This window comes from Equus asinus, chromosome 30 (genome assembly GCF_041296235.1).
Source record: "Equus asinus isolate D_3611 breed Donkey chromosome 30, EquAss-T2T_v2, whole genome shotgun sequence".
Classification (NCBI taxonomy): domain Eukaryota; kingdom Metazoa; phylum Chordata; class Mammalia; order Perissodactyla; family Equidae; genus Equus; species Equus asinus.
This window is the reverse complement of record NC_091819.1, coordinates 17,548,341-17,572,202: the sequence shown is the minus strand read 5'-3', so window position 1 is coordinate 17,572,202 and position 23,862 is coordinate 17,548,341. Positions and strand designations below refer to the sequence as shown.

Here is a 23,862-nt window from a genome sequence, read left to right as displayed (position 1 = left end):
GTTCATTCTCTTGAATACAGGCTTAATTCTCATGAATTCTCAAGAAATCTGCTTAATTAACGTTGAGAGGCTCTTTCTAATACCATTTTGCTTCTTTTCTAGGCTTTGGTTAATTGCATTACACAGTTGGATCGGATAGATTGTGAATCTGAACCTGAGGGTCAAAATAAAGGAGGAAATGAGCCAGGTGAATTAGCAAATGGGGAAGTGGGAGGTAAGACTGGTTTCAGGGAAGTTGGACCTCTTTTTGCTTTCCTGTCTTTAATTAAGTACATGATGCTCCTGTTTGGCTGACTAAATTTCCTCTTCAGTGATCGAGTTGTGGACGCGTCACTGCACTTGTCTGTCCCTCTGTGTGCACTGGGCAGAGGTGCGTTGCTGGATTGTGGTATAGCAGTAGGCATGCAGTGAACACTGACTTTGCTTTCCCATCCCTTTGAGAACCAGATGTGCACCCTGGAGCTAGAGCAACATTCGTCATGTCTTAGACCTCTGAGTACTGAATGCTGGTCAGTGGGAGAAACTTGTTTCTCAGCTTTGTGGAGATGACATTTGAATTTAACACTCATCATGTCTGTAGCTCTGTGGTTTTAAGGCCTACCACCAGTTTTAAGAGTACTGAGGTGGTGGGAGCCACAAACTAACTAAGGCCATGAGAGCAGAGGCTAAAGGGTAGCAGTGTTTCTAGTCACTGGTTCCCAGACTGGATATTGCTTGCATAGTGGGGATTTTAAACCACACCTGGTAGCGGATTCAAGGGGAGAACAGAGTGGGGGAGTCTTTGTAAATAAGATACTTGACCATGGGGAGTGGAGCTGAGAGAGAAGACGGAGCTTCACCTCACACGTCCCTTCTTGCTCAAGCACCACATGGGTAACATTTTTATTGTACAAACTGGGAATTCGCTTGTTGAATCTAAGTGTGTGGTTCTCGTAAAAATCAAGTGGTCTAATCAGTTCTATTAGTTAATTTATTTTTATTTTGAATGTTTGAACATGGTAATTGTTCAGTTTGGGGGAAATCAAGGAAATATAGTTAAAAAGCAAGGGAGGAAGAAGTGATTAAAGCCATTTGTCTTTCAGGTGACCAGAGTGAGAGGATGAAAAATCAAATTAAGCAGATGATGGACGTTTCTCGGGTATAATCCTTTCTGTCGAGCCCCTAAGTGCCTGTGACTTCTTACTGCGCTGCGCTTTTAAGAATACTTCTTTCTCTTCTGCAATTTTTAGACCCAAACTGCAATATCGTTGGTTAAAGAGGATCTAAAACTTTCACAAGTTAAGCTTAGAGCGTCGATGTCCACTGAGTGTAACCTGAAAGGTGGGTCGCTTCTTGAGAAGAACTTGCCGTATATTGGGAAGCTGTAGAGTTGCGCTGGAAAGATAAAGAATGGCTTCCTGCTTTCATGTTTCTCACGCCTCTTAGCATCCCCCCTCAGCAAGTTCTCAGGTCCTGTGCGTGCACACAAGGTTCGAATGTTTTATCCTTACAGACCAAATAAAGAAATTAGAAGATGATCGCAGTTCCCTGGAGGCTGCCAAAGCTGGACTAGAGGCTGAGTGCAGCACCTTGAGGCAGAAAGTGGAGGTTCTGAACGAGCTCTATCAGCAGAAGGAGATGGCTCTGCAGAAGTAAGATTTCGTGGTTCATTGGTAACAGTATGGTCATACAACTAAATGCGTGTGCTGCTATTGATAATTCCGTCTTTTTTTAAGAGGATTTACCATCTATAATCAGTGTAGATTTGTCTTTCTTTCTTTCTTCCTCGTTTCCCATAGCTTGCATTTTTCTTTCCATTGTAACAAGTTGTCAGAAATTGTTGCCTGTAATTTATTTGAGAGGGGAGTGGTTTCCTGGAACTAAGAGCAGTTACTACCGTGGAAGGGCTTTTTTTGAAGATCCACACCCTCTTATGGCTCCCCCGCTTATTTCACTTTTCTTTCTCTGTGGTCAGTTGTGTAATTCTGATTTGCCTTGCAGTGTTCTTCCAGTTCTTAATAGAGACTTTAAAAATGCGGAGCGGTTTGTATGACATGATTTTTAGTAGAATAAATACTTCAAAAGGAATATTTAGATATTGAAGGTATTGAGTTTGGAACTTAATATAATCAAATACTCAGACTAAACGTTACATATTGACATTGCGGCAAGGGTGTTGGGAGTTTTAAATACAGAAATACCTGTTGGGTGTGTTTATTTAGGTGTTAATCTGAAGTATACATCTCAAATTTGGAGGTAGGTAGTTTTTGAAAGATGCACTTCTGTAGAACATTGTAAGTTTTTTTCTCCACAAAAATACCTGAGTTCTCTAAAAATAGGTTGTCAGTGGCAGTTGCGTTTGTGCTGGCTCCTATACTTTGCTCTTCGGCATATATGGCAGTCTGTGAGGAAGCTTGTCTTGCTGAGCAAATTTAATCCTGTTAAAATGCTTAGGCTGTTATTGCCTGATGCCATTAAACAAGGAAAGTCCACTGCTAACTTTTTCTCTAATTCTTACCAAGCAGTCAGTTTAGATTTTCCAGATTTTGTTCACGCCGGATCTAAATATCTGGCCTGCTTCAGAGAAGTATTTCTTGTTTCATTACCTTTTGTTTTAAAGAGCACTTCTCTGCTACCAGCAGTAAGCTGAGTTACCTAAATGGCGTTTGTTTTTCTTGATGGTACAGTCATTGTGGCACTGTTTCATTCAGTTCCTCCCGCATGCACCCAGTCACCATGGCTGCTTCGTACCCTGCTCTCCATCCCCCGAGTCGCTGTGTTAGTCCAGGCTCATATCATCTTTCCTGCCAGTCCCTAACTAATCGCCTTGCTCCACTTTCTCTTTCTTAGACCCTTTCTTCCAAACTCTGGTTAATTTTCTCTGCAACCACTCGAGTGGACTTTATAAAATACAAGTCTATTCCATGTCATGTGCGTAAAATCTATCCAGGATGCCCCATTCCCTTCCGGGTCAATTCCTGACTCGTGAGCAGGCACACAGGGCTCTTGCTGTCAGTCGTCCTGAGCTGCCTCTCCAGGTGCGTTTCCTGCAGCTCCTTCTCATGCTTCCTGACCTGCAGCCACACTGAACACACTTCCTCATGCCACTCGGAGCCTCTTTGTCGTCGTGCCTGTTGCTTTCTCTGCAGTGAAGGTGTCCTTTTATGTTATTTCCTCCTGGCAGTCTCCTGCCTACTCAAGTTGTATGTTCCTTAAGATCATTTTTGGGGTGAGTTGTGGTGTAAATGGTAGGTAGCAATAGAGACTGGATGAGTATTCGTTTTTTTCTTGTAACTCCTAAATATATATTTAGGTTTACATCTGCCTCTTGGTATTTCCTTTCTACTTGATGGCCTGTTCTGTGTTCCTTTTTCTCTCCCTCCTGTCTTCTGGATCGCTTCAGTATTTTTAATCTGCTTTCCCCCTGTTTAAGCTTGGTACTTGTCTTCATGTAATTACCCTAAAGACCACAACCTATACCCTGCACTTAAAGTCTGACATAAAGATTTACCTCTTCCTGGGCTTCAGCCCCCTCCTGACTTGGAACTGTTGTGGTAATGTGTTGTTACTTAAACTCCACAGGATGTTTTGATTTTCTCTTACGCTGCTTTCCCGGCAGTGTTCATTCGATCGGCACATGTGTTTCTAGCAGTTCTTCCTTCTCCCCTGCGTCTCCCACCTTCCATGTGGGATCACGGTCATTGCACTTGAAGAGCAAGCTGTAGTGACAGATTTGATCAGTTTATCTTTGTATGAAAACATCTTTATTTTGACTCCATTTTTTAAGGATCTTTCTACTGGCTATAGGATTTTCACGGTTTTCTGATTTCAGCCTTTAAAGATAACCAGTTACTTTCTGCTTTTAAAGTTTCTTTGAGGAATCCATTGTCAGTCTTATTTTCCCTGTTCACATGTCTCACTCCTGCGCTTGCTGCCTGGAGACGTTCTTTTGGGTTTTCAGCGGTTTTGGTGGGAGGTGCGTTGGCGTGGGTGTTTTTGTTTTTTCTGCTCCCTTCCCCTCCCCCTTCTTTGCTCTTTTGCGTTTATGTTACTTGCGGTCGTCAGCACCTCTTGAATTTTTGGGTCTTCATATATTGATTCTGCTTCATTCTCTCTTTTCCTTTGAAGATTCCACTTAAATATTTTTTATTATTTCCAGTGTGTCTCCTACATTCTTATCTGTATTTGCTTTGTTCTGGATGGAGTTTTTTTTCTGACCTATCTTCTAGTGTGCTAAAATTCACTTGAGTTGTCAAATCTACTGCTAAAATCAATGACTGAGTTCTTAATTTCAGTTTTATAGTTTCTAGGAACTAAAATTCCTAGTTTTCAGTTTTACTTCCTTGAATATATAAGGCACAATATTTTTAAAGTCTGTGCGATAATTCCATTATGTGGATACCTGATGGGTCCATTTCTTTTGTCTTTTAGATTTTGATCACAATGTCTTGTGGAGGGCCTCGTCGGTTTCGGTTGAGTGGTGAACATTGTATATGATAATTATAGAGGAAATTAGAGGCCTAGGATAATGTTTTCCTGCAGAAAAGATTGAGTTTATTTCTAACTTGTTGCCATTACTTTAATCCAATCAGCAATTAAGATCACTCAAAAATGGCCTTGTCCCTTCAAAGGACACTGTATTGCTTGTTTGGCACTTCAAGTGCACAGCTCTTTCTAGTCTCACCCCAAGCCTAGGGCTTTTACTAGAAGCTCCCTCATTGGCAGCCTTGAACTCCACTTCACTTTGCTTTGAACCCAGGATCTCTTAGAAGTTCTGCTCGGCCTCCTTATGTCTCTGCATTGTCTTCAATTCATGGATGAACCCAGGAAACCCAGATGCCAGGCTTAGTTGTAGTTCTGGAATTCCTTTTTTGGTGAGGAAGATTGGCCTTGAGCTAACATCTGTTGCCAATCCTCCTCTTTTTGCAGAGGAAGATTGTCACTGAGCTAACATCTGTGCCCATCTTCCTCTGTTTTGTATGTGAGACATGCCTCAGCCTGGCATGATGAGGAGTGTGTAGGTCCGCACCCGGGATCCCAGCTGTGAACCCTGGGCCACTGAAGCGGAGCACACGGACTTAACCACTGCGCCACCGGGCTGGCCCCTGGAATTCCTTTCTCTACTGGATCTTGGCCTCATACATTCGTTAGCCGACATGTTAGGTCTCTGACGCCTTCACATTCTTTATATTTTTGTCCAGTGTTCTAGCTGTTCTCAGTGTTCTCCGACTAACTCAGGCTTTACTGGAAGCAAAATTTTCTCTCTGATCTTTCTTCAAGACTCAGTTTCTCACATCTCTTCCTTGGCTGGAGTGAGGGATTTTCTGTTGTTACGTGCATCTTTTCTCCATTAAACTGTGAGCTCTTAGTGCAGGGGTAGTACTTTGCTCATACTTTTTTTATCTTAGCATCTTTCTACGTGACCAGTATATTACAGCCACACATTAAATATTTGCTGAAGTATTGAATGGGCAGTTATAAACGAATACATATGCTTTTTCTCTTTGTTATCAGCTCTTTTTACCATGGCTCTTCTCATTTTGATTCTGATTCATAGCAAATTAAGTTTTAAGTATCTTTTGAATCAGAGCTATGAGTAAAGAAGTACAAGAATAACAAGAAAATAGCATTTTTAAACCATTCAATATTGCTACATCTATGTTAGAGTCAATTGAAATCTTGAGCTTGAAGGTTGTTGGGTTAAAACCAGTTTCCAGTGGATGATACCTCGATTATGGGACAGTTTGGATTCTTTTTCTATTCAGTAGACATTGCCGATTCTTTTTCCTTAATCACAAGTCCGTTGAGAATAGGTAGCAGGAGTTCTATATCTGAGTGTGGAAATGTCCTGTGGTTGATTGCACAGTTAGAAGTTATACACAGTTATGTATGGTTACATACAGATAATACAGTTACATATACTATAACTGATGTATAAGTTAGAAGATACGTTCTAAATGCTCTTTGTTGGGCTGACCATCTTTATCATAGTACCAGTCTTGGATTGGGAAGCATTCCTTCCATGGGAGAGCTAAGAGAAGGAATTATCCGCTCTTTACCCTAAGCTTAATTGTGTTACATTGATTGGCCCTGGCTTTTTCACATTGAAGTAAAATGAGCTTTCATCATCTCAAGCCCAAGAAACTTGCCCGTGGAGCGCATAGTGTTTTTACATTTATTTGTTTTACTTACTAGTGAGTAGAGAACTGTGAGGAGAAGTTAGAAAGTGCTGGGGGTATGCCAACAGGCCAGAGACTGATTTTCTCCCCCTCAGTGGCAGGTTTGAGTTTCTTTCTGACGTGGTGTGTCGGCATTTCAGAGAGGATGGGCGGTAACATTTGAGTAGAGGCATTCAGACAGACTGCTGGGAAGAAAGAGAAACACTGGCTTGACAGCTGATTTTTCTCTTAGGAAGCTGAGTAAGGAGGAGTTTGAGCGGCAGGAGAAGGAGCAGCGGCTGTCAGTCGCAGACGAGAAGGTGGTGCTGGCGGCCGAGGAATTGAAAACTTACAAGTAAGTTCAGCTCTGGAGAGGGTCTCAGCGGCGGATGAAACAACTTCTTTTAAAAATGAGTTTTACACTGTGTGGAATAAAATAGCATAGAAGTATAAAGAAATGGTCAAAAAGCATGAATACATTTAATTCACATGAGAAAAAGTAAATTTTAAGTTAACAAAAGAAAAAATGTTAAATTGACAAAAATTTCCTTATACCCAAGACTATAAGGGAACTTGGTTCCTACCAAGGGTTCTGGGTGGTTTTATATATTGATATAATTCTTTTAGGAAGGCAGTTTGCTATATGGTGTATTAAAAACCTTTAAAATGATAGTACCATTTGACAGACCCAATTGTCATAGCTCTGGGAAATTTTCTGTAGATGTAATTACAGGAAGAAAATGCTTTATGGGGGAAGATATTCATAGCAGGATTATTTGAGAATTTATTGGAGAACAGTTCGGGACATTATAACGTACCAACTCTGATTCTTCAGCCATTAAATGATAAATAAGAACATTACGTAGTATTAGTTTTGATCGTATTTTACTCTTATAACCATGTAAAATATGTTTTATATGTATGGATGAAGTCTATGAGGTTACAGTTGTTAGAGTAAAGGGAACATGGTGAGATTGTTTAAAATTTGATTGAGTTGTGCTTTGGTTGATAAAATCGTTATTCTTAGGCGGAGAATTGAAGAAATGGAAGATGAATTACAGAAAACCGAGCGCTCATTTAAAAACCAGGTAATAATTATACTGCCCTACAGCTGCAGAATTCTTTGGCATCTTAATACAGACGATTATAATATTAAATGGCTATTGTAATGAATCCCTAAACATATTTTTTTATGTGTTCTCTTTTTCAGCTCGCTGCGCACGAGAAGAGAGCGCATGATAACTGGGTAAGATTTTTTTTTCCTTTCGTTTATTTTGTGCATAGTCTACCACAACTGAATTTGGTATTTTTTCCTCCAATAGCTCAAAGCTCGTGCTGCGGAAAGAGCTATAGCTGAAGAGAAACGAGAATCTTCTAACTTGCGACACAAGTATGGGATTTTGATACTTGTTTTTCCAGTGTATTTGAAAGTTTTTTAAGGCTGTGCTGTGTGGGATCTAATAAGGAATTGATTTTCTGTTTCGTATTTAAGTCTATTCTTTCTCTATATTCAAGATTATTGGAAATGACCCAAAAGATGGCCATGCTGCAGGAAGAACCTGTGATTGTAAAACCAATGCCAGGAAGACCCAACATGCAAAATGCTCCCCGGAGAGGTAGGGAGCACTTTTTTTTTTGAGGAAGGTTAACCCTGAGCTAACATCCATGCCCATCCTCCTCTATTTTCTATGTGGGACGCCTGCCACAGCACGGTTTGATGAGCAGTGTGTAGGTCCGCACCTGGGATCCGAACCGGCAAACCCTGGGCCAGCGAAGCAGAGTGCGCGAACTTAGCCACTGTGCCATGGGGCTGCTCCTGGGGAGCATTTTTAAAGGGCAGCAGTCAACTTTTTATCCCCAAAGCTCCCTGGTACATAGTTGTATATTTTAGTTGTGGATCCTTCTACTTGTGGCATGTGGGATGCCACCTAAGCATGGCTTGATGAGTGGTGCCATGTCCGCACCCAGGATGCAAACTGGCGAAACCCTGGGCCACTGAAGTGGAACACGTGAACTTAACCACTTGGCCATGGGGCTGGCCCCTATGAATTACTTTTTATTTCTCTGTTTAATGGTTATAATGCCCTAGAAATAATCCCAGGAACTTCAGAAAGCAAAGATTGCCTTCAGGTGGTAATGGTTCACTGTGGTCCCCAGGTCCTCTGAGCCAGAATGGCTCTTATGGCCCGTCTCCTGTGAGTGGTGGAGAGTGCTCCCCTCCACTGACAGCAGACCCACCCGCGCGACCTCTCTCTGCCACGCTCGGTCGAAGAGAGATGCCTAGAAGTGAATTTGGTGAGCATTCACGTGTTACCTTGCAATAAACTATTTCAAGAGTTTTTTTCCCTTTTTATTTGAGAATTCTAATGTAAACAACATTTTAGAATTTGGGTCTGTCCTGTATAGAGAAGAAAATGTCTTAATTTATCTTGGAGAATAAATAGTCTACTGTGAGATCTGCTTTAGAACAGAAAGCATTTATTTATTTAGTATTATTACCTTATACATATATAAATAAAATATATTTATATATAAGTACGTATATATAAATATTATTTATTATTATTGGTTTTGCTTCTTTTGAACTTTTTACTGTGAAGTATAAGCCTTTATCCTTAAATTTCTATGGAGTTTCTCTCTTAAATATTAAAAAGTCGCCTTAAGACTTTATAATTTATGCAGCATACTTCAGTTTCTCCTCATTATAATATGAGATGCTGTAAGTCTATTTCTCATCATGAATGTCTGTAGTACTTGATCACACATGAAAGTCAGTGTACATGTGGGCTGAAGAAGCTCGCCCTGTGCAGCTGTGTCCAGCCTGTAGCTTGGAGCCCCTGACCAGCTTTATTAACGTGGGGCTTTATTGCTGTTCTCTCAGTCCATGGCAGCTCTTCTCTCATTCTTGGAGTCTGTGCAGGAATTGTGATTTCCCCTCATGTGTACTGGGAGACCCATTTTTAATGTTGCTTTCGGGGTAGAGTCGAACCCTGACCTGTCCACAGGTGTTCTGTTTCTTCTGAAAAATCCATGCAAGGGCTCTCTTCTTTCTTTCTCAAGGGTCAATGGACGGGCCTCTCCCTCGTCCTCGATGGTCGTCTGAGGCATCTGGAAAACCCTCTGCCCCTGGTAAGGACCTGAGTGTGCTCACAGAGTCTGAGGTCGTGGAGGAAGGGGGACAGGATTTCTCGTTCTTCCTCAAAGCGTATTTCAGTCAGAACGAGTCTCAGTCAGCTCTCTGGCCTTTGGCAGATGCAGGATCTGGTGCAGCTCCCACGATGAACAGCGGCTCGAGAAGCTCTTCCCCTGCCAAGGTGACGGAGGAGGGCAAGGTAAATTCTCATTTTGGATTGGAATTCGGTATTTCAGGAAACATGTAACTTTTTCTCCAACACCCTCTCTTTGCCTCGTCCATCTCCTGTTTGTGTGTTCTGTTATATCTGTACTCTCTCATTTATTTTTTGAAAAAGCAAACTGTTCCCCAAGAGCCTGAAGGCCCTTCAGTTCCCAGCATTACATCTTTGGCTGAGCCTCCTGGAGCAGTAAGTCCTTCGAGGCTCAGGGCTGAGCTGGTCACGCGGGCTGTTTCTGGAAAGGACGTGAAGAGCATGGCCCGGATCCGCTTTCTTTAGACTGCATGGCAGTATTGATCTTACTGTTGCCTGGGCTTGGAAGTGTTGCTGGGTTGCTGAAGTCTGACTGGTTGGTTGGTTGGTCGTTTTCTGCTCTTGCCTCTTTTGGTCAGGTGATTAACCTGTTTAGAACAGCCTTTCTAATGAACCACAAACTGCAAAGTCCCCTCTGCAGCTTGACACGGTGTGCTTCAGAGTTGGGTGGTCTAAGGCAGGGTGAGCCGTGATGCATTGTGTGGCTCGTTGTTACTATGTTTGTTTGGAAGCTCGCTATTTAAGAATATCTCCATACTAGGCAGACCCTATTTTGAATAATCTGAAATTACAGATTGGTAACTGGAGAATGTTTGCTGGAGGTGAAATACCCAATAGTGACCATCTGTAGTTGGGCCAGTTCCCAGCAGTAGCCTTAAATCATGCTCATGTAAGTGTCTTCTCTTGTAACTTGCATAGCAGTTACAGCTGGCAAGACCTCTGATCATACCTCACAGGGCTTCTCTATGTTGAAATCAAAATACGTGAATTTTAATTATTTAGAATTTTCAACCCCAATTCCCATAGGAAAGGATTAGTCAGTATCTTGTAATGTTCAGTACGGTACTACTGGTGAATGAAGGTAGATATAAAGCTGCGCCTGCCTCGCTTGCATATTCATTGTTTTTGTTGGAAAAAACTTCCAAGTTTCAGTGCAGGACTCCAGGAGTACACATCTCTTGAGAGATCTTTTTATCCAGGGGCAGCTTGGATAAGACCCAAGACCCCTGTAGAAGATTTGAGAGTCGAGCCGCCTTCGTTAGAGGGGGAGGCAGAGGCGGGAAGAGCATGGATGTGGATCGGACCCGATGTTGAACTCCAGCTCAGCCTGTTACCTGCTGTGTGACCATCAGCACATCATCTCCTGTTTTCTCTCTCTTCCCTCATATGTAAAACAAGACATCAGACGTAGAGATTTAGAGATCTGAGAATGAGCGGCAGTATGTGAAAGGAAATTGAAGGTAGTCGGAATGTCAGCTATTACTACATGTAGAGAGAAGGGGTTTTTCATTCCCTTTCGTTCTCTCTGTTCTTAGTATGGAAATAATGAGCTACTGCGGTGATGGGGAGATGTGGGAAGGGAGGGTTGCTCTGGAAATAGATTACGATGTGTATGGTACGGGTTTAGTCGGGAATCACCCCCGTTAATATCCTTTGCAGTCGTCCTGCTTTCCCTTCCACTTGCATGTACAAGCAACAACATGACTACGGTGAAACTGTTGACTCCTGTGCCACCCTTTCACCTGCCTGAGCTGTCTGTCAGTGGGAACAAATGGAAGTGCAGTTTCGTTGCACTGGTTCTGCTGTTTGGACAAGTGCCTGACATCTGCTTCCCTGGCTTTCAGCTTTTACTGGTGTTGGTGCTTTTGTCTGTCATACCAGAGTACTTCAGAACTTTAATTGCTTCTGCTCTGCAGGTGAATATGGCTACAAAAGGGCCCCCTCGTTTCCCAGGGGTGCCCTTCATGGGCTCTCCTGTGGGAGGCCCTCTCCCACCACCCATTCGCTATGGACCACCGCCTCAACTGTCCGGGCCTCCACCGCCCAGTCAGTATGGACCGCCGCCTCAACTGTCCGGGCCTCCACCACCCACTCAGTATGGACCGCCGCCTCAACTCTCCGGGCCTCCACCGCCCAGGCAGTATGGACCGCCGCCTCAACTCTCCGGGCCTCCACCGCCCAGGCAGTATGGACCACCGCCTCAACTCTCTGGGCCTCCAGCGCCCAATCAGTATGGACCGCCGCCTCAACTGTCCGGGCCTCCACCGCACAGTCAGTATGGACCGCCGCCTCAACTGTCCGGGCCTCCACCGCCCAGGCAGTATGGACCGCCGCCTCAACTCTCCGGGCCTCCACCGCCCATTCATCATGGACCGCCTCCCCAGCTCTGTGGGCCCTTTGGACCTCGGCCACTTGGCCCACAATTCGGTATGATGATAGAACAGCGGTAACTGACTTGTAAAGTGTACTCATCTTCTCTGTTTCTTGGTCAGATGTTAACAGTTGCTGTTACAGGGCTGTGTGGTGAAAGGGTCAAGCTGGCTGGGTACACTTTGACTTTTCCTCAAGTTTCTTGGGACACATGGGATGCCACATAACGTCCCTATACCGAGATGGGCAGTAGGTATCTCCATAGACAAGGAGAAAGGGGCTATTACAGAAAGGCAGAAACACTGCTACTGCAGATGTTTAGTGAGCATCTGTGGCTACGTACCAGGCCCTGGGGTGGATAGAACTTAGTCCCTCTTCTGACTCCAGGAGCTTACATTGTCCTGTTGGACACAGCTGCATACACACTACAACATAAAGCTTATAATCACCATAATGGAAGCATAAGCAGTGGGTCGGAGAGTGTAAAAGAGGCAGGGATTAAGCCGTCACTCTCCAAGCTGGGACTAACTGGGAAGGACGTGTTAAAGAGAAGGTGGAATTTCATAACTGCCTAGTGAATGTTGCTGAATTTAATTAGGTGTAATTAGGGTAAGCACCTTGATTTCGATGGCATATGTTAGGTTCATGCTGAGCTGCTGCATGAGTTTTTACTTGATACAGTAGTAGATAATGGAATTGCCTTTATCAAAATTTCTTTGTTGTAGTGATTATGAAGTGTTACTTCATAATTTGTCATCTTGGTGTGACACATGGTACTTCCAAGTACAAACCAAGCTCTTGAGAGATAAAGGTGGCAAACCTGTGTAGTAGAAAAAACACAAGCTTGGTAGAGCCGTGTTTAAATCCTGCCTGTGTTGCTTCATGGCGGGCTGGCCACAGGCCTGTAACTTCAACTTGCCGAGCCTCAGTTGGCCTCATCTACACAGTGGGGATGCCACCACCTGACTTCTAGGGTTGTGAGCAATTAAAGACGAACATACCTGGAACCCTCTAAATTTAGATATGTTTGTAGGTATTTACATGACTTGTGTTTTACTTTTCCAGGTCCTGGTCCGCGCCCACCACTAGGCATAAGAGAATATGCACCAGGTGTTCCACCTGGAAAAGGGGACCTGCCTGTCGACCCTCGAGAGTTTTTACCGGGACACGCACCTTTTACACCTCCAGGCAATTTTGTCCCGAGAGAATACTTTATTCCTGGTGCCCGATTACCACCCCCAACCCACGGCCCCCAGGATTATCCACCTTCTGCTGCAAGAGACTTACCACCTTCCGGCTCTCGAGATGAGCCCCCGTCTGACTCGCAGAGCAGTGGCAAGGACTCCTCATCGGCCTTAAAACACAGCCCCTAAGGGACCTCTGACACTTCGTCCAAGAGAAGGTGAACCGTGCACTCTTGGGTTACAGTAAAGGATTTTATTGGCTTCAAAATCCAAAAGTTTATTTTCAAAGGTTTTAGAACTAAGCTGCCCTGGCAGTGTGCATTTTTGAGCCAAACAATTAAAAAATATCATTTTCCCCCCTAAATAGAAGCCACCTCGGAATCTAGCACCTTCTTACAACTTTGAAATGTGCAATAAAGAATACCTGTGTTTCATTAATGTAGCATATGTAACTGCTAAATGATTTAGAGCGTCATGAAAAATAACATTTCCTGTGGAAATGCTATAAGAACACGTATTTCCATTTATCCTATTTTTAGTGTACATCAGTTGAATATAGAGCAACAGTGTTTATAAGCCTGAGTTTTTAAAATATCTGGTCATGAAGACTGTTACACTAAAAATGTTTACTAAAAGATCACGCCACTCTCTCCCCTCTTGCTGAGGTTCTCTGTAGTAATAGTTCATAAAAATTTCCTTATTAATATTTCCCACGTGTCTCTTGCTTCATTGGATTCTTTTCTCATGAGACGGGTGCCATGTTGGAAACATGCAAACTCAGGCTCCCAGAACTGGAGATGGTGACTTGGCAGCAGCCCTGTTGCTCACCACACAGGAGGGGCAACCTCAGAATGCGACAACTGACGTCTTCCTTTTCCTTGAAAGCCAGTGGGCCCATCTGTACGGCATTCATGTGCTTGCTTGTGACTCTCACTGCCTAGTTGAGGTGGTTTCCTGAGTATGCGTTTCCATTAGTAGCAGGACTTGTTGGACCTGCTGTTCTGTTGCTTTTCACCATTCTTGCATTAAGGGTGCTTGACAGAAAAATGAAAATGATGTGTTGTGACCATAAAAGTAAGGAAATTTGTTTTAAAAAAGTCTAGTCTATTATTTCTCCCATACCTTGCCAGTGATTTTAAAGCAATATAACAAAAAAGATCAGAAGAGTATAATATGAGAAAGAATGATTTAAGATTGTAAGGCTTGTAACATGCTCGGTTCTTTTTGTCCGTTGATAACTACAGAATTAATATTTGAATGTTAGCACTCACACATCTAGGAATCTGGGATCACACCATACTTAAAGCCATCCCATTCCCATTACTACACCATGTCTTTTAAACAATGTTTCTTAAGAACTCATTAGAGTCTTCAAATTATAGTAACTTTATAGCACATTTTACGAAGTTTTAGATCAGAACTATAAAAGGCTGGTATTCTTTCCTGTTAGACTATACTCTCCCAGCCTCTGCAGTTCTGTGATGGAATGATGTCACTGACACCTCGACCACGGCTTGTCACAGCTTTATTTAGTCCACTAAGAATGCCCTGCAAAAAGCAAAGCCTGCACTGTGAAACGACAGGTCTTCATATAACCTAGTAAAAGACAGCACTTTAGACAGATAAGGATCTTTGAACAAAGATGACTTTAAAAATTCATAAGAAATAGAAGGAAAAAAGGAAGAGAATTCCGTCTATATGTCCGTCCACTTCACATCAAGAGTAGAAGAAATTTAAGAGGAAAACTCCATAGTTAGTAGCAGAGGTTATTTTTAACCATGTAAAATAAGATTAAATCACAAATACAACTTTTGACTCTATCAGTCTCTTCAGACACAAAATAATGATCAAGTTAATATCATTTCTAATTTTCAATAGCATTTAAATATAGATTATACCAACTAGGAAAATAAATAGGAAAGGTAAATTAAATCTATTTTAAATCAAAGCAGGTCATTTTTACCTCAATCTTTTTTTGGTGTTTATTCTGTATCATATTATGGAAACATGATTAAGCTGTAGAGAAGTGCAGTGTCACGTCCCTGAGCAGTTCTGAACCTGCTGTAAGCGCCGCCGCTCTAAGCCTCTGCACCACGTCTGCAGCAGAGCCCAGGCAAGCTGCCCGTAGGCAGAAGGTGCCGGGGCATCAGCCCTCAGCTCCATCCGACTCGGCCGTCTCAAAAGGCACATCTATTTCAGAAGTCGTTTACAGCTAATTGCGTTTCGGGGCTTAGTTGCTAAAAGCATCTCATTTACAAAGGAACAATGTTTTGGCCTAACAGCATTCCTGCTATAGTTGTGGTTATTGTTCAATGGCTGGTTTGTTCCATCGGAAAGTAAACAATTTGTGGGATGTGGAGTATTCTGTGTCCACTGCTTCAAGACAATCACTTGTCGTTTCGTTCAGGTCTGAATTAAAGCTAAGCTAATCACATGGTGTTCAATTTGAGCTTCTTGAGTACTGATGAAGCCAGCCCTGGTGGTTAAGATGCCATGCTGTCACCACCACGGCCTGGGTTTGTTACCTGTCGGTTGTCATACTGTGGCGGCTGCGTGTTGCTGTGATGCTGAAAGCTATGCCACCAGGATTTCAACTACCAGCAGGGTCACCCATGGTAGACTGATTTCAGCAGAGCTTCCAGACTAGACAGACTAGGAGAAAGGACCCGGCCACCCGCTTCTGAAAATTAGCCATGAAAACCCTGTGAATAGCAGTGTAGCACTGTCTGATAGAGCGCTTGGGGGGAGAGAATGGTGCAAAAGACCAGGCAGCGTTCCGCTCTGCTGTCCACAGTGTCACTAACAATACAGATGAAAGGCATCTGGAGTTCATGGAAACCATACATTGTGGACGATAGCACATGCTGCTTCATATAAATGATCACTGACAGACGTGGCTTATGAGTCCACAAGAAAAGAGAAAGAACAGTATGTCAGTTTTGCTACATTTTAATAGTAGATTTTTTAAGGGATTATGTTTTAGGTCTCGTCAGCAACATCAAACAAAAGGTACTGAGTACTCCACAGGGTACAGAGTGCTGCCAAGCACCTGAGGAAATTTACATGACATGGAGAAAACGGGGTTCTTGCCCCTTGAGGAGCTTACAATCTGGGGGCTGACAACTCAGTCTAAGAGTTGAGTGAACAACCAAGCAATTTATTAAGGCAAATGCTTCATCCTCTCCAGCTATTGTGGATTGAATCCTTTTGGAATGAAATCTAATCAAGGTGAGAGACAAGACTAAATTTGGTTGAGAATGCTTTCAGGCTCCTAGAGTTTTTAATATCCATCTTAATAAACAGAACTGACCTCACAGACAACTGAAAGACCAGATCTCCTGAAGAGCAAGGGCTAGAACAACTTACTCGTGGTTACTTATTTTAAAAAGCAAACATACTGAACGGTATGACTAGGGTTATTACACTAGTTTAAAAATAGGCCAAGTACTGGCACTGCATTCTCCTGCTAGCATTGGTCATTTAAAATAGTGAGTATTAAATATGTGGGCTCTACATCTAACCCACAGAAAGCCCACCCCAAATCTTAATGTTCTGTGTATCAAATATCCACCTTGTGTGTACTATGAAAGTTTTATTTATGCCCCATTAAGTCAAAAGTAATGTAAATAGTCAAATTATAATAAGCTAATGACCTGCATATTTCCATATGGATGAATGTCAATATATCTAAATAGGAAATAAATGGCAATCCTATCTACCTATATAAAAAAAAATAGAGTATCTCCAGATTTTGCATACTCATCACTCTAAGAGAGTTATGCAGGTTTTAAGGTTTCACAATCAGTTGTCAGAAAAACAGCAGTGATTCCTGCAGTATCTTGTTAGCATCTGACTCGAATTATTTTTAGAGTACATGATTTAAAAGACAGTATAAACCCATCTGCAAATTTGTAATTATTCTGAGATGGTTCCATCGCTAACCCTAGAATCACCATCAGAAAGAGTAACAATGTGACGTAGAAGGACAGCTAATCAACACGACTGAAAATATGCTCACTTTCAGAAAAACAGTCGGGTCACCGGGAAAAATCCGAGCTCCCACCTGGAAACAGTCCCATCTGGGACACTGCTCTGGCCAAGGCACTCTATGCTTAGCAGGAAAACCATGAGATCAGGTGCATTTATGCCTCTGAGGAGCAGCCTATAAATTCCCAGATGGACCTGGGGTGGCACCGTCGGCCCCATTCCTCTCCAAGCAGCCATCCTATCCTACCCACATCAGCCCCAAGTTTGACATTCATCAAAAAAACCAAAAGAGCATATTGGCGCAGAAGTGAACAGATGTGTAAACTCGAGCACGTTCTTATTGCTGTATTAATTCTGAAGAGGAGCACATCCTACCCACAACAGTGTTGTTCCAGGAAGCAGGGCAGGAGCAGTGGTAAATTAGAAAAGTGACTATTAATTGTACAATTAATAGAAAAGTAAAAACATGTTTCAAAATCTACAAGAAGCCCATATTCAAAGGAGTCTTAGATGTCAGTGATGTGCTGGACTTTGAATTCTGTGGTACAGCTGTGCAACGGACCCTCTCCGGCCTCCTGGCATGGGTACGGCTCGCTTCCTGCCTGTTGAAAGGTGAATACGCTACACAGAGCTATGATGCTTTCTACCGAGTGGTGAAGTTCACAGAAGTTCCAGGTTAGTCAGGTCAGGATCATTCCTTGTGCAAAGTTTGATGTAGATGAAGATAAAGTGGTTTCTTGGTCAATAACTGCAATTTCTTCCTTTAAAAGTCAGTGGGCTTCTTGTATCTGTAAGCACAATAGAAAAACCACTGTTTCAAATCCTTTGATGATTGATCTATTCAGAGGTCACATACTAAGAAGAAACACTAGTCACCACTCAGAGCTAATTTCCTACTGTGTGTCACTTACAGTTCTATTACAATTGGCCCAGGTTTAATTTCATCCATCTCCATGAAAGCAAAACATTTGGTGCTGGTAAACCGTTTTTTAGGCTTGCAGTGTTTGAATTCAAAGAAGATAGCTGCACCTAAGGAATGAAAACAAACCACATTAGCCACAGACAGCACATTTCCAGTGTCAAGACATTGTCTTTGATGACCAGAAGCATATGAACAAGCAACAAGTGGCATAATTTACAAATTAACCTTTGTCACAATCTCTCTGGTGATGTGATCCTCATGTCATGACTTGGGTCACCACCCAAAGCTTGGGTATCTGAATGGAGTGACATTTCTCCATATCATCCAATTCTACAAAGTACAGTAAAACTTCTTGAGCTAGACTCACTCAAGAATGTACATAAGTTCATACACAAGGAGAAGCATAAACTACTGAATAATATATAATATTAAATACCACGAAAAGAACACAGAAGATACTTAAGTGTTGACATTATTCATAGAAAAGCATTAGGCAGAAAAGGCATGTGAAAGAGTTCATCCAAAAATCCAGGCTTAAATCATTTCTCCTCCTTCTGAAACAAAAACTCAAAAATTCAATTTTGGGAGTGTTTTGGAATTCAGACCGCATAAATCATGTGCTGGTTCACTTCTTAAATGTTACCTATTTCCCAATCCCTTTTCCGGTGTCAAAGCACCGTTCTGTTTCTCCTGGAATTCAGCAGCACCAGGGAAGACAAAGTTCTCAAGAGAGAGCCTGTTCTGTGCCCGCCCCCAAGGAGCAAATGGTAATGACACATTTAGATACGTTCATGCCCCCGAAACCCAACAGATAAATAAGCTCTCCCTACCTGCCCAAGAAAAAAGCTAAAAACAGACTAAGAAGTCGCCTCACCCATGCAGCCAAGAACAACTAATTTCTAAGGCAGGCATGGAAACAGAAGGAAAGAGGTCAGGTCTCACTCTTAGCTGGCGACTTACTAACAGTGCCTCGGCCAGAGGTGCTGACCCTGCTCGGCTCAAGACAATCAACGCACATCCCACAGTTTCACGGATGACAAGCTCAAAAGTGACTAGAAGCTGAACAATGTTCAGAAACATGTGCGCAGCTCCAGCGCTGGGCCAAATGGAGCACTGCACATGTCAAGGGAGGAAACGAAAGCCAACCGCTCAGGAGACGACGGCACGTGGGTGAGAGAGGGGCGTATTTAACCACCTACTCCTAACACAGGAAAGGATTGCAACTGTCAGGTCACTGGTGACCTCCTGTCCCCAGGTGTTTGACCTGCCGTATCTGCAAAAGGGTCGCTAACTTCCTTCCACAGCACGAACAGAGGCATTTTGTTACTGAAAAACCTCACAGACTTCTACAGCAGATCACATTTCTCTTCAGCTATGGAACCCACGTCCTTGTCATTGTGACTGGGTCTGAAGTCTGAATAAATGTGAGAACAAAGTCACATTTGGAGACAATATTAAAGTCCAAATACGATACCATCATTTTAAGGAACTTTAAACAATTCTTATTCATCTGGCTTATCAGTAGATAATACATTTCCTGCATCCTGGTGTGCACAGCTTTGTGCTTCATGGCATTTGTAAGAAAGAACAAAATGTGAGATGAGACCAGCCTAGGGAAGATGAACTGAAGTGCTGGGAGACACGAAGAAAGCACATTCATCAGCATTAGCATCAGCTAAAACTGTACCTGTACACAATCAATTCAAAGCTGGAGAAAACGCACAGAGTTGAATTCTGAATGTGGTCTACTTTTAGCATCTTGTGAGTCAACTCACCAAGAACACAGTGCAGAAAAATAGACAAGTCAGCCCGTGACACACTCCCCACCCACGTCAGAAACATTTCTCAAAGCAATGGAGTTAAATGAAAAAAAAAATCACTTTGTTACTGTTTTTATGCACAAGGCATACTTCATACTGAAATTTCCTCAACGTTATTTCTTAGGCATGTCCTGCCTCCATATTCCTCTAACACAGCGATTCTCAAGCTTTGCTGTGCATCAGAGACACCAGCAGAGTGCTGAGCCCGCCCCTCGGGCTCTGACTCAGGCCTGCGGTCAGCCAGCACCGGCATCCAGCCGGGCTCCAGGGCTGCTGCTGCTCTGCTCACACTCAGAGCCGCTGCACGCTCACAGGGGCACTAGAGCAAGCAAGCCCTTCAGTGGCAGAACAGAGAAGGCAGCAGCACCAGATTTGAGAAGGAAAATGTCAAATATTTTAGAGGTTGTGGCAATTGTTCAAAAGGCACTTTCTATATTGTGTACAAGCTTCCAGTAGAGCTTGAAAATTTCCAAAACTGCAACTGAATCTCAGGTGATAAAGGGATTCTGAAGTCTTCTCTTCAGAACCCTGATGTTCCTGTTGGGCAAAAGGGACAGAGAAGGGCCGGTGCGGTGACGCAGTGGTTAAGTTCACACATTCTGCTTCAACGGCCTGGGGTTCGCCGGTTCGGATCCCGGGTGCGGACATGGCACTGCTTGGCACACCATGCTGTGGTAGGTGTCCCACATATAAAGTAGAGGAAGATGGGCATGGATGTTAGCTCAGAGCCAGTCTTCCTCAGCAAAAAGAGGCTGATTAGCAGCAGTTAGCTCAGGGCTAATCTTCCTCACAAAAAAAAAAAGGCACAAAGAAGCATTTCATCCTAAGAACCGTTTAACCTCAAAATGTAACTTCACCTTTTCAAACATTTGCTTGTGTCCTTTCCCATCCTCCTGTCAACTAACTGCAAGTGATGGTATCTTTCTACCCAATAAATCCAACTAGAAAAACCCCCAACATGTTCTTTCAACTACTAGAACCTGGCAGCCTTCGGGAACCCTGCTTCCCCGAGCTCTTTAGTATGAGAAAAACTTTCATTCTGTTTTGTTGTTAGCGATGATAAATCTTTACTATCAAAGAACATTTTATTACATAATGGTGTTATTTATTATATAACTAGATAACATGATTCCTAATCCCACATTTTAAAAAACATATATTTCATTCAAATCAATAAACACCATGAGACATTTACTTCCGCCAAGCGTGCGGGCTCCACCAGGAACACGAGCACGGATAAGCTGGGAACTCTGGCCACAAGAAGCCAATTATTTACAATTACAAACCTTTGGTTAATTTTTCAACATGCTTCTGGAGCTCAATGTCCACGTTAAAATGAACATATGTATCTTCTTTTCTTGAAGCCGCAGGAGTATCTTGCACAGGAGTTAAATCTATGCCATTCAGATCTGGAGAGAAAAAAAAGTTTCTGCTTAGGAGCAAACATACAGACTCAAAAACTATAGATGCAAGGAGATTCTCAAGCTAACACTCTCCCATTTGGTGTGAGCAGGTGCCTGCAGAGCTTCTGGTTCCAGAGGGACGTGGAGGGAGCTGAGGAGAGAGGGTGGAGGCCCCATGGACGGGAGGAGGACACCTTGCCATGACCGGGTACCAAAGGAAGCTTGAAGATGACAAAATTCGGTCCTGACAGTTAAGAGGTGAAAAGAAGCTTCTGTCTTACTTACGGAATAGGCTGCTGTATTTCTGTGTGCAATAAAAATCTGGGATGTGAATAATATTCCACAATAAGGCCCCTACCCCTACTTTCCACCCTGATCAAGTGCACGGCATGGAAGGCCTTCACATCTAACGTTATCAGAATCCCCCTGTTGTGTTCAAGTCAGAGGACCAAACAAAGGGCATGACAGCTGCCAATGAAACTTTCCCAGAAATGAATACTTTTTTATATGTATTACCTAAATTCTGGTTACATTTGCTACAACACAACCTGATTTACAACAACCAGATGGTCCCATGTCTGGTGTATGGTTTTAATTTCCTGGAGCCAGGAATCTTCCAGTTTAATCAAATTCACCATGGACTGACTCAGGGACTACTCGGTGTTTATGCATTATTCCACAGACCCATCTTAGGGAACTTAAACCAGGTTAGTACATTTGACTATTCCAGCTTCTAAAGATATTTACACAAAACACGTTTCAGGTCAACGTGTACGCAAAGGCAACATGACACCTACACCTGCCCCATATCATCATTACACTTTTGTGTCGTATGTGTAATTCCCGAATGAGATCCGCAGTTCTGCAAATGGCAACAACAAAGGGTATAAATACTTTCCAGTCGATTATGGATTTGAGAAGCGATAACGTCAGAAGTTAAAGCATCAAAGCCTTAGTGCTGGAGACCATGGTCTCTCCACGTTAAAAGTCTCCCCTGTGGCCAAATTCCTTTTCCTGTTATTTGGTACTAATGTGCCCATGGGTCTGAATTTATTGCTATGATTGGTAAAAGTTTTCTACATTTAATTTCAGTCCATATCTGTTTCTTTGATTTGCCTCAAACTGCAGGTTAACTGTGGACTGGATTAGCTGTGCTGTTATTTCTGAGTAAGAGGATGACAACTGCATCTGCAGCCACCTCAGAATTCTTTTTTAAAAGACTGCTGAGGGCTCTGCAAACACAGTGCTGTCTAAAATGCTTGGCAACAACAGAATAATTCAACCCCTGTGGTTTCCCTCTTAAACCAAAGACTGGAAAAGTTTTTTTTAGGAATAAATGGTTTGCCACATTGGATAGTTAAGAAAAAAAAATCCTTAAGATAATCATGCTTAATAACCACAGTAACATAGTAAAGGATAAGAGATACATCATGTCTTCAATGCCCCACAGGCCTGTGTCCAGGGTGTGGATGTGGACACATGCGTCCTATCTCCCTGTCTCCACTGATGATTCAGCGAAGCCCTGATTCTGATCCTCCTCGAGGGCTCTCCTGGGTATAAACCTCTCCTGGACAGGGACGAGGGGGCCTGCAGTGGAGGTATGGGAAAACAGGAGAAAACCACATACCCTTGGAAGGTGGAGGACATTTTTTTAACCTGTTCCCTGAAGGATGGATCTGCTGTTAAAGACAATGTGTTTGTCTAGTCAGCACCCTTAATGGAATTCTTTTTCTTTTTTTCTTTTTGGTGAGGAAGATTGGCCCTGAGCTAACAACTGTTGCCAATCTTCCTCTTTTTGCTTGAGGAAGACTGGCCCTGAGCAAACATCTTGCCAATCTTCCTCTATTTTGGATGTGGGATGCCGCCACAGCATGGCTTGATGAGTGCTGTGTAGGTCCAGGCCAGGGATCCAAACCCACAAACTCCAGCCACTGAAGTGGAGCGTGCAAACTTAACCACTATGCCACCGAGCTGGCCTCAGCCTGATGGAATTTTAAGAATAAAAAGACATATACAAAGAAAAAGTCAGAAGCAAATGTGAAGGTAATGTATAAACAGCAAAGCATTTTCAGTAAATCTCTCAGAGATGTGTAGGGAGGAACGACTACCTCTTCTCAGGGATTTTGCCTCATTGTAGAATGAACTAAATGAGTCATCATAGATACAAGAGCCCCCCTCACCCCCTGCCCCAAATGTCCCAAATGAGAAGCAACATTATACAATTCACCAGAGGGGGGAAATGTAGACACAATTATTTACCCTTTACACTAACTGTAATATAGGGATCAATGCACTGCCCGGCATCTTTCAGACCGATTTTCTCAATTCTGATAGTGAGTAACGTCATTCCTGGTTCTGATGGCAACCTTGGTAATAAAGTACCTGGCAACAGAGAAATTGCAATAAAAATGAGCTCCACCAATAATTTCAGAGTAAATATTTTAACAACACAGAGAAAATACAGCTTTGCTCTTAAGTGACTTAGTAACTAGCCAGGGATTATTTCCGTTTCCAAAACTCCCAAACACTTGATGTTATTCTTTTCACAGAAATATTTAATTCGACTCAAGATACATCTGTACTTCCATACCTTATAGTCAACACTAAAGCATGAATTACTAATTCAAGTTTGTTAAAAATTCAACCCACTCCAGGAAGCCCAATTAATTACCATGTAATTAATAATGTATATGATATACTCATATAATATATATAACTTCACATATACTCATATATATTTAAAATATAAAATATACTTCATACCTCAATATGAAGTGGTGGAAAAGACAGAAAAAGCTTTTTAAACACCTGTTATATTATCCTAAAGTTTGAGAAATTTAATACCAGAATGAATCAACAAATCTCTTAGTTA

At 42.6% G+C, this 23,862-nt stretch overlaps 2 protein-coding genes across 12 annotated transcripts in view; one reads left to right on the top strand and one right to left on the bottom strand.

The window, feature by feature from the left end:
- The window catches only part of MIA3 (MIA SH3 domain ER export factor 3), a 46,631-nt gene extending 33,335 nt beyond the window's left edge, over positions 1-13,296 (top strand). For 2 of the 11 annotated variants that reach the window (XM_070501579.1, XM_070501588.1), the window contains 15 exons: positions 103-214; positions 1,083-1,138; positions 1,230-1,320; positions 1,493-1,631; positions 6,391-6,492; positions 7,165-7,225; positions 7,348-7,383; positions 7,460-7,527; positions 7,653-7,753; positions 8,295-8,432; positions 9,198-9,266; positions 9,390-9,469; positions 9,608-9,679; positions 11,221-11,731; positions 12,740-13,296. In XM_070501579.1, the coding sequence (XP_070357680.1) occupies positions 103-214; positions 1,083-1,138; positions 1,230-1,320; positions 1,493-1,631; positions 6,391-6,492; positions 7,165-7,225; positions 7,348-7,383; positions 7,460-7,527; positions 7,653-7,753; positions 8,295-8,432; positions 9,198-9,266; positions 9,390-9,469; positions 9,608-9,679; positions 11,221-11,731; positions 12,740-13,047 (1,944 nt within the window). In that variant the 3' untranslated portion in view covers positions 13,048-13,296. The remainder of the gene's footprint in view (positions 1-102; positions 215-1,082; positions 1,139-1,229; positions 1,321-1,492; positions 1,632-6,390; positions 6,493-7,164; positions 7,226-7,347; positions 7,384-7,459; positions 7,528-7,652; positions 7,754-8,294; positions 8,433-9,197; positions 9,267-9,389; positions 9,470-9,607; positions 9,680-11,220; positions 11,732-12,739) is intronic. The other 9 variants (XM_070501581.1, XM_070501589.1, XM_070501580.1 and 6 more) reach the window with 8 other exon arrangements.
- A 2,503-nt stretch (positions 13,297-15,799) lies between these two features.
- On the bottom strand, positions 15,800-23,475 carry LOC139042567 (axin interactor, dorsalization-associated protein-like). Its single transcript, XM_070501591.1, has 4 exons — positions 23,250-23,475; positions 20,874-20,996; positions 17,757-17,874; positions 15,800-17,633 (listed from the first exon to the last, which is right to left on the bottom strand). The coding sequence occupies exons 1-4, from the start codon at positions 23,335-23,337 to the stop codon at positions 17,609-17,611; spliced, it is 354 nt and encodes a 117-aa protein (XP_070357692.1). The 5' UTR covers positions 23,338-23,475; the 3' UTR covers positions 15,800-17,608.
- Between the last annotated feature and the right edge of the window lie 387 nt (positions 23,476-23,862).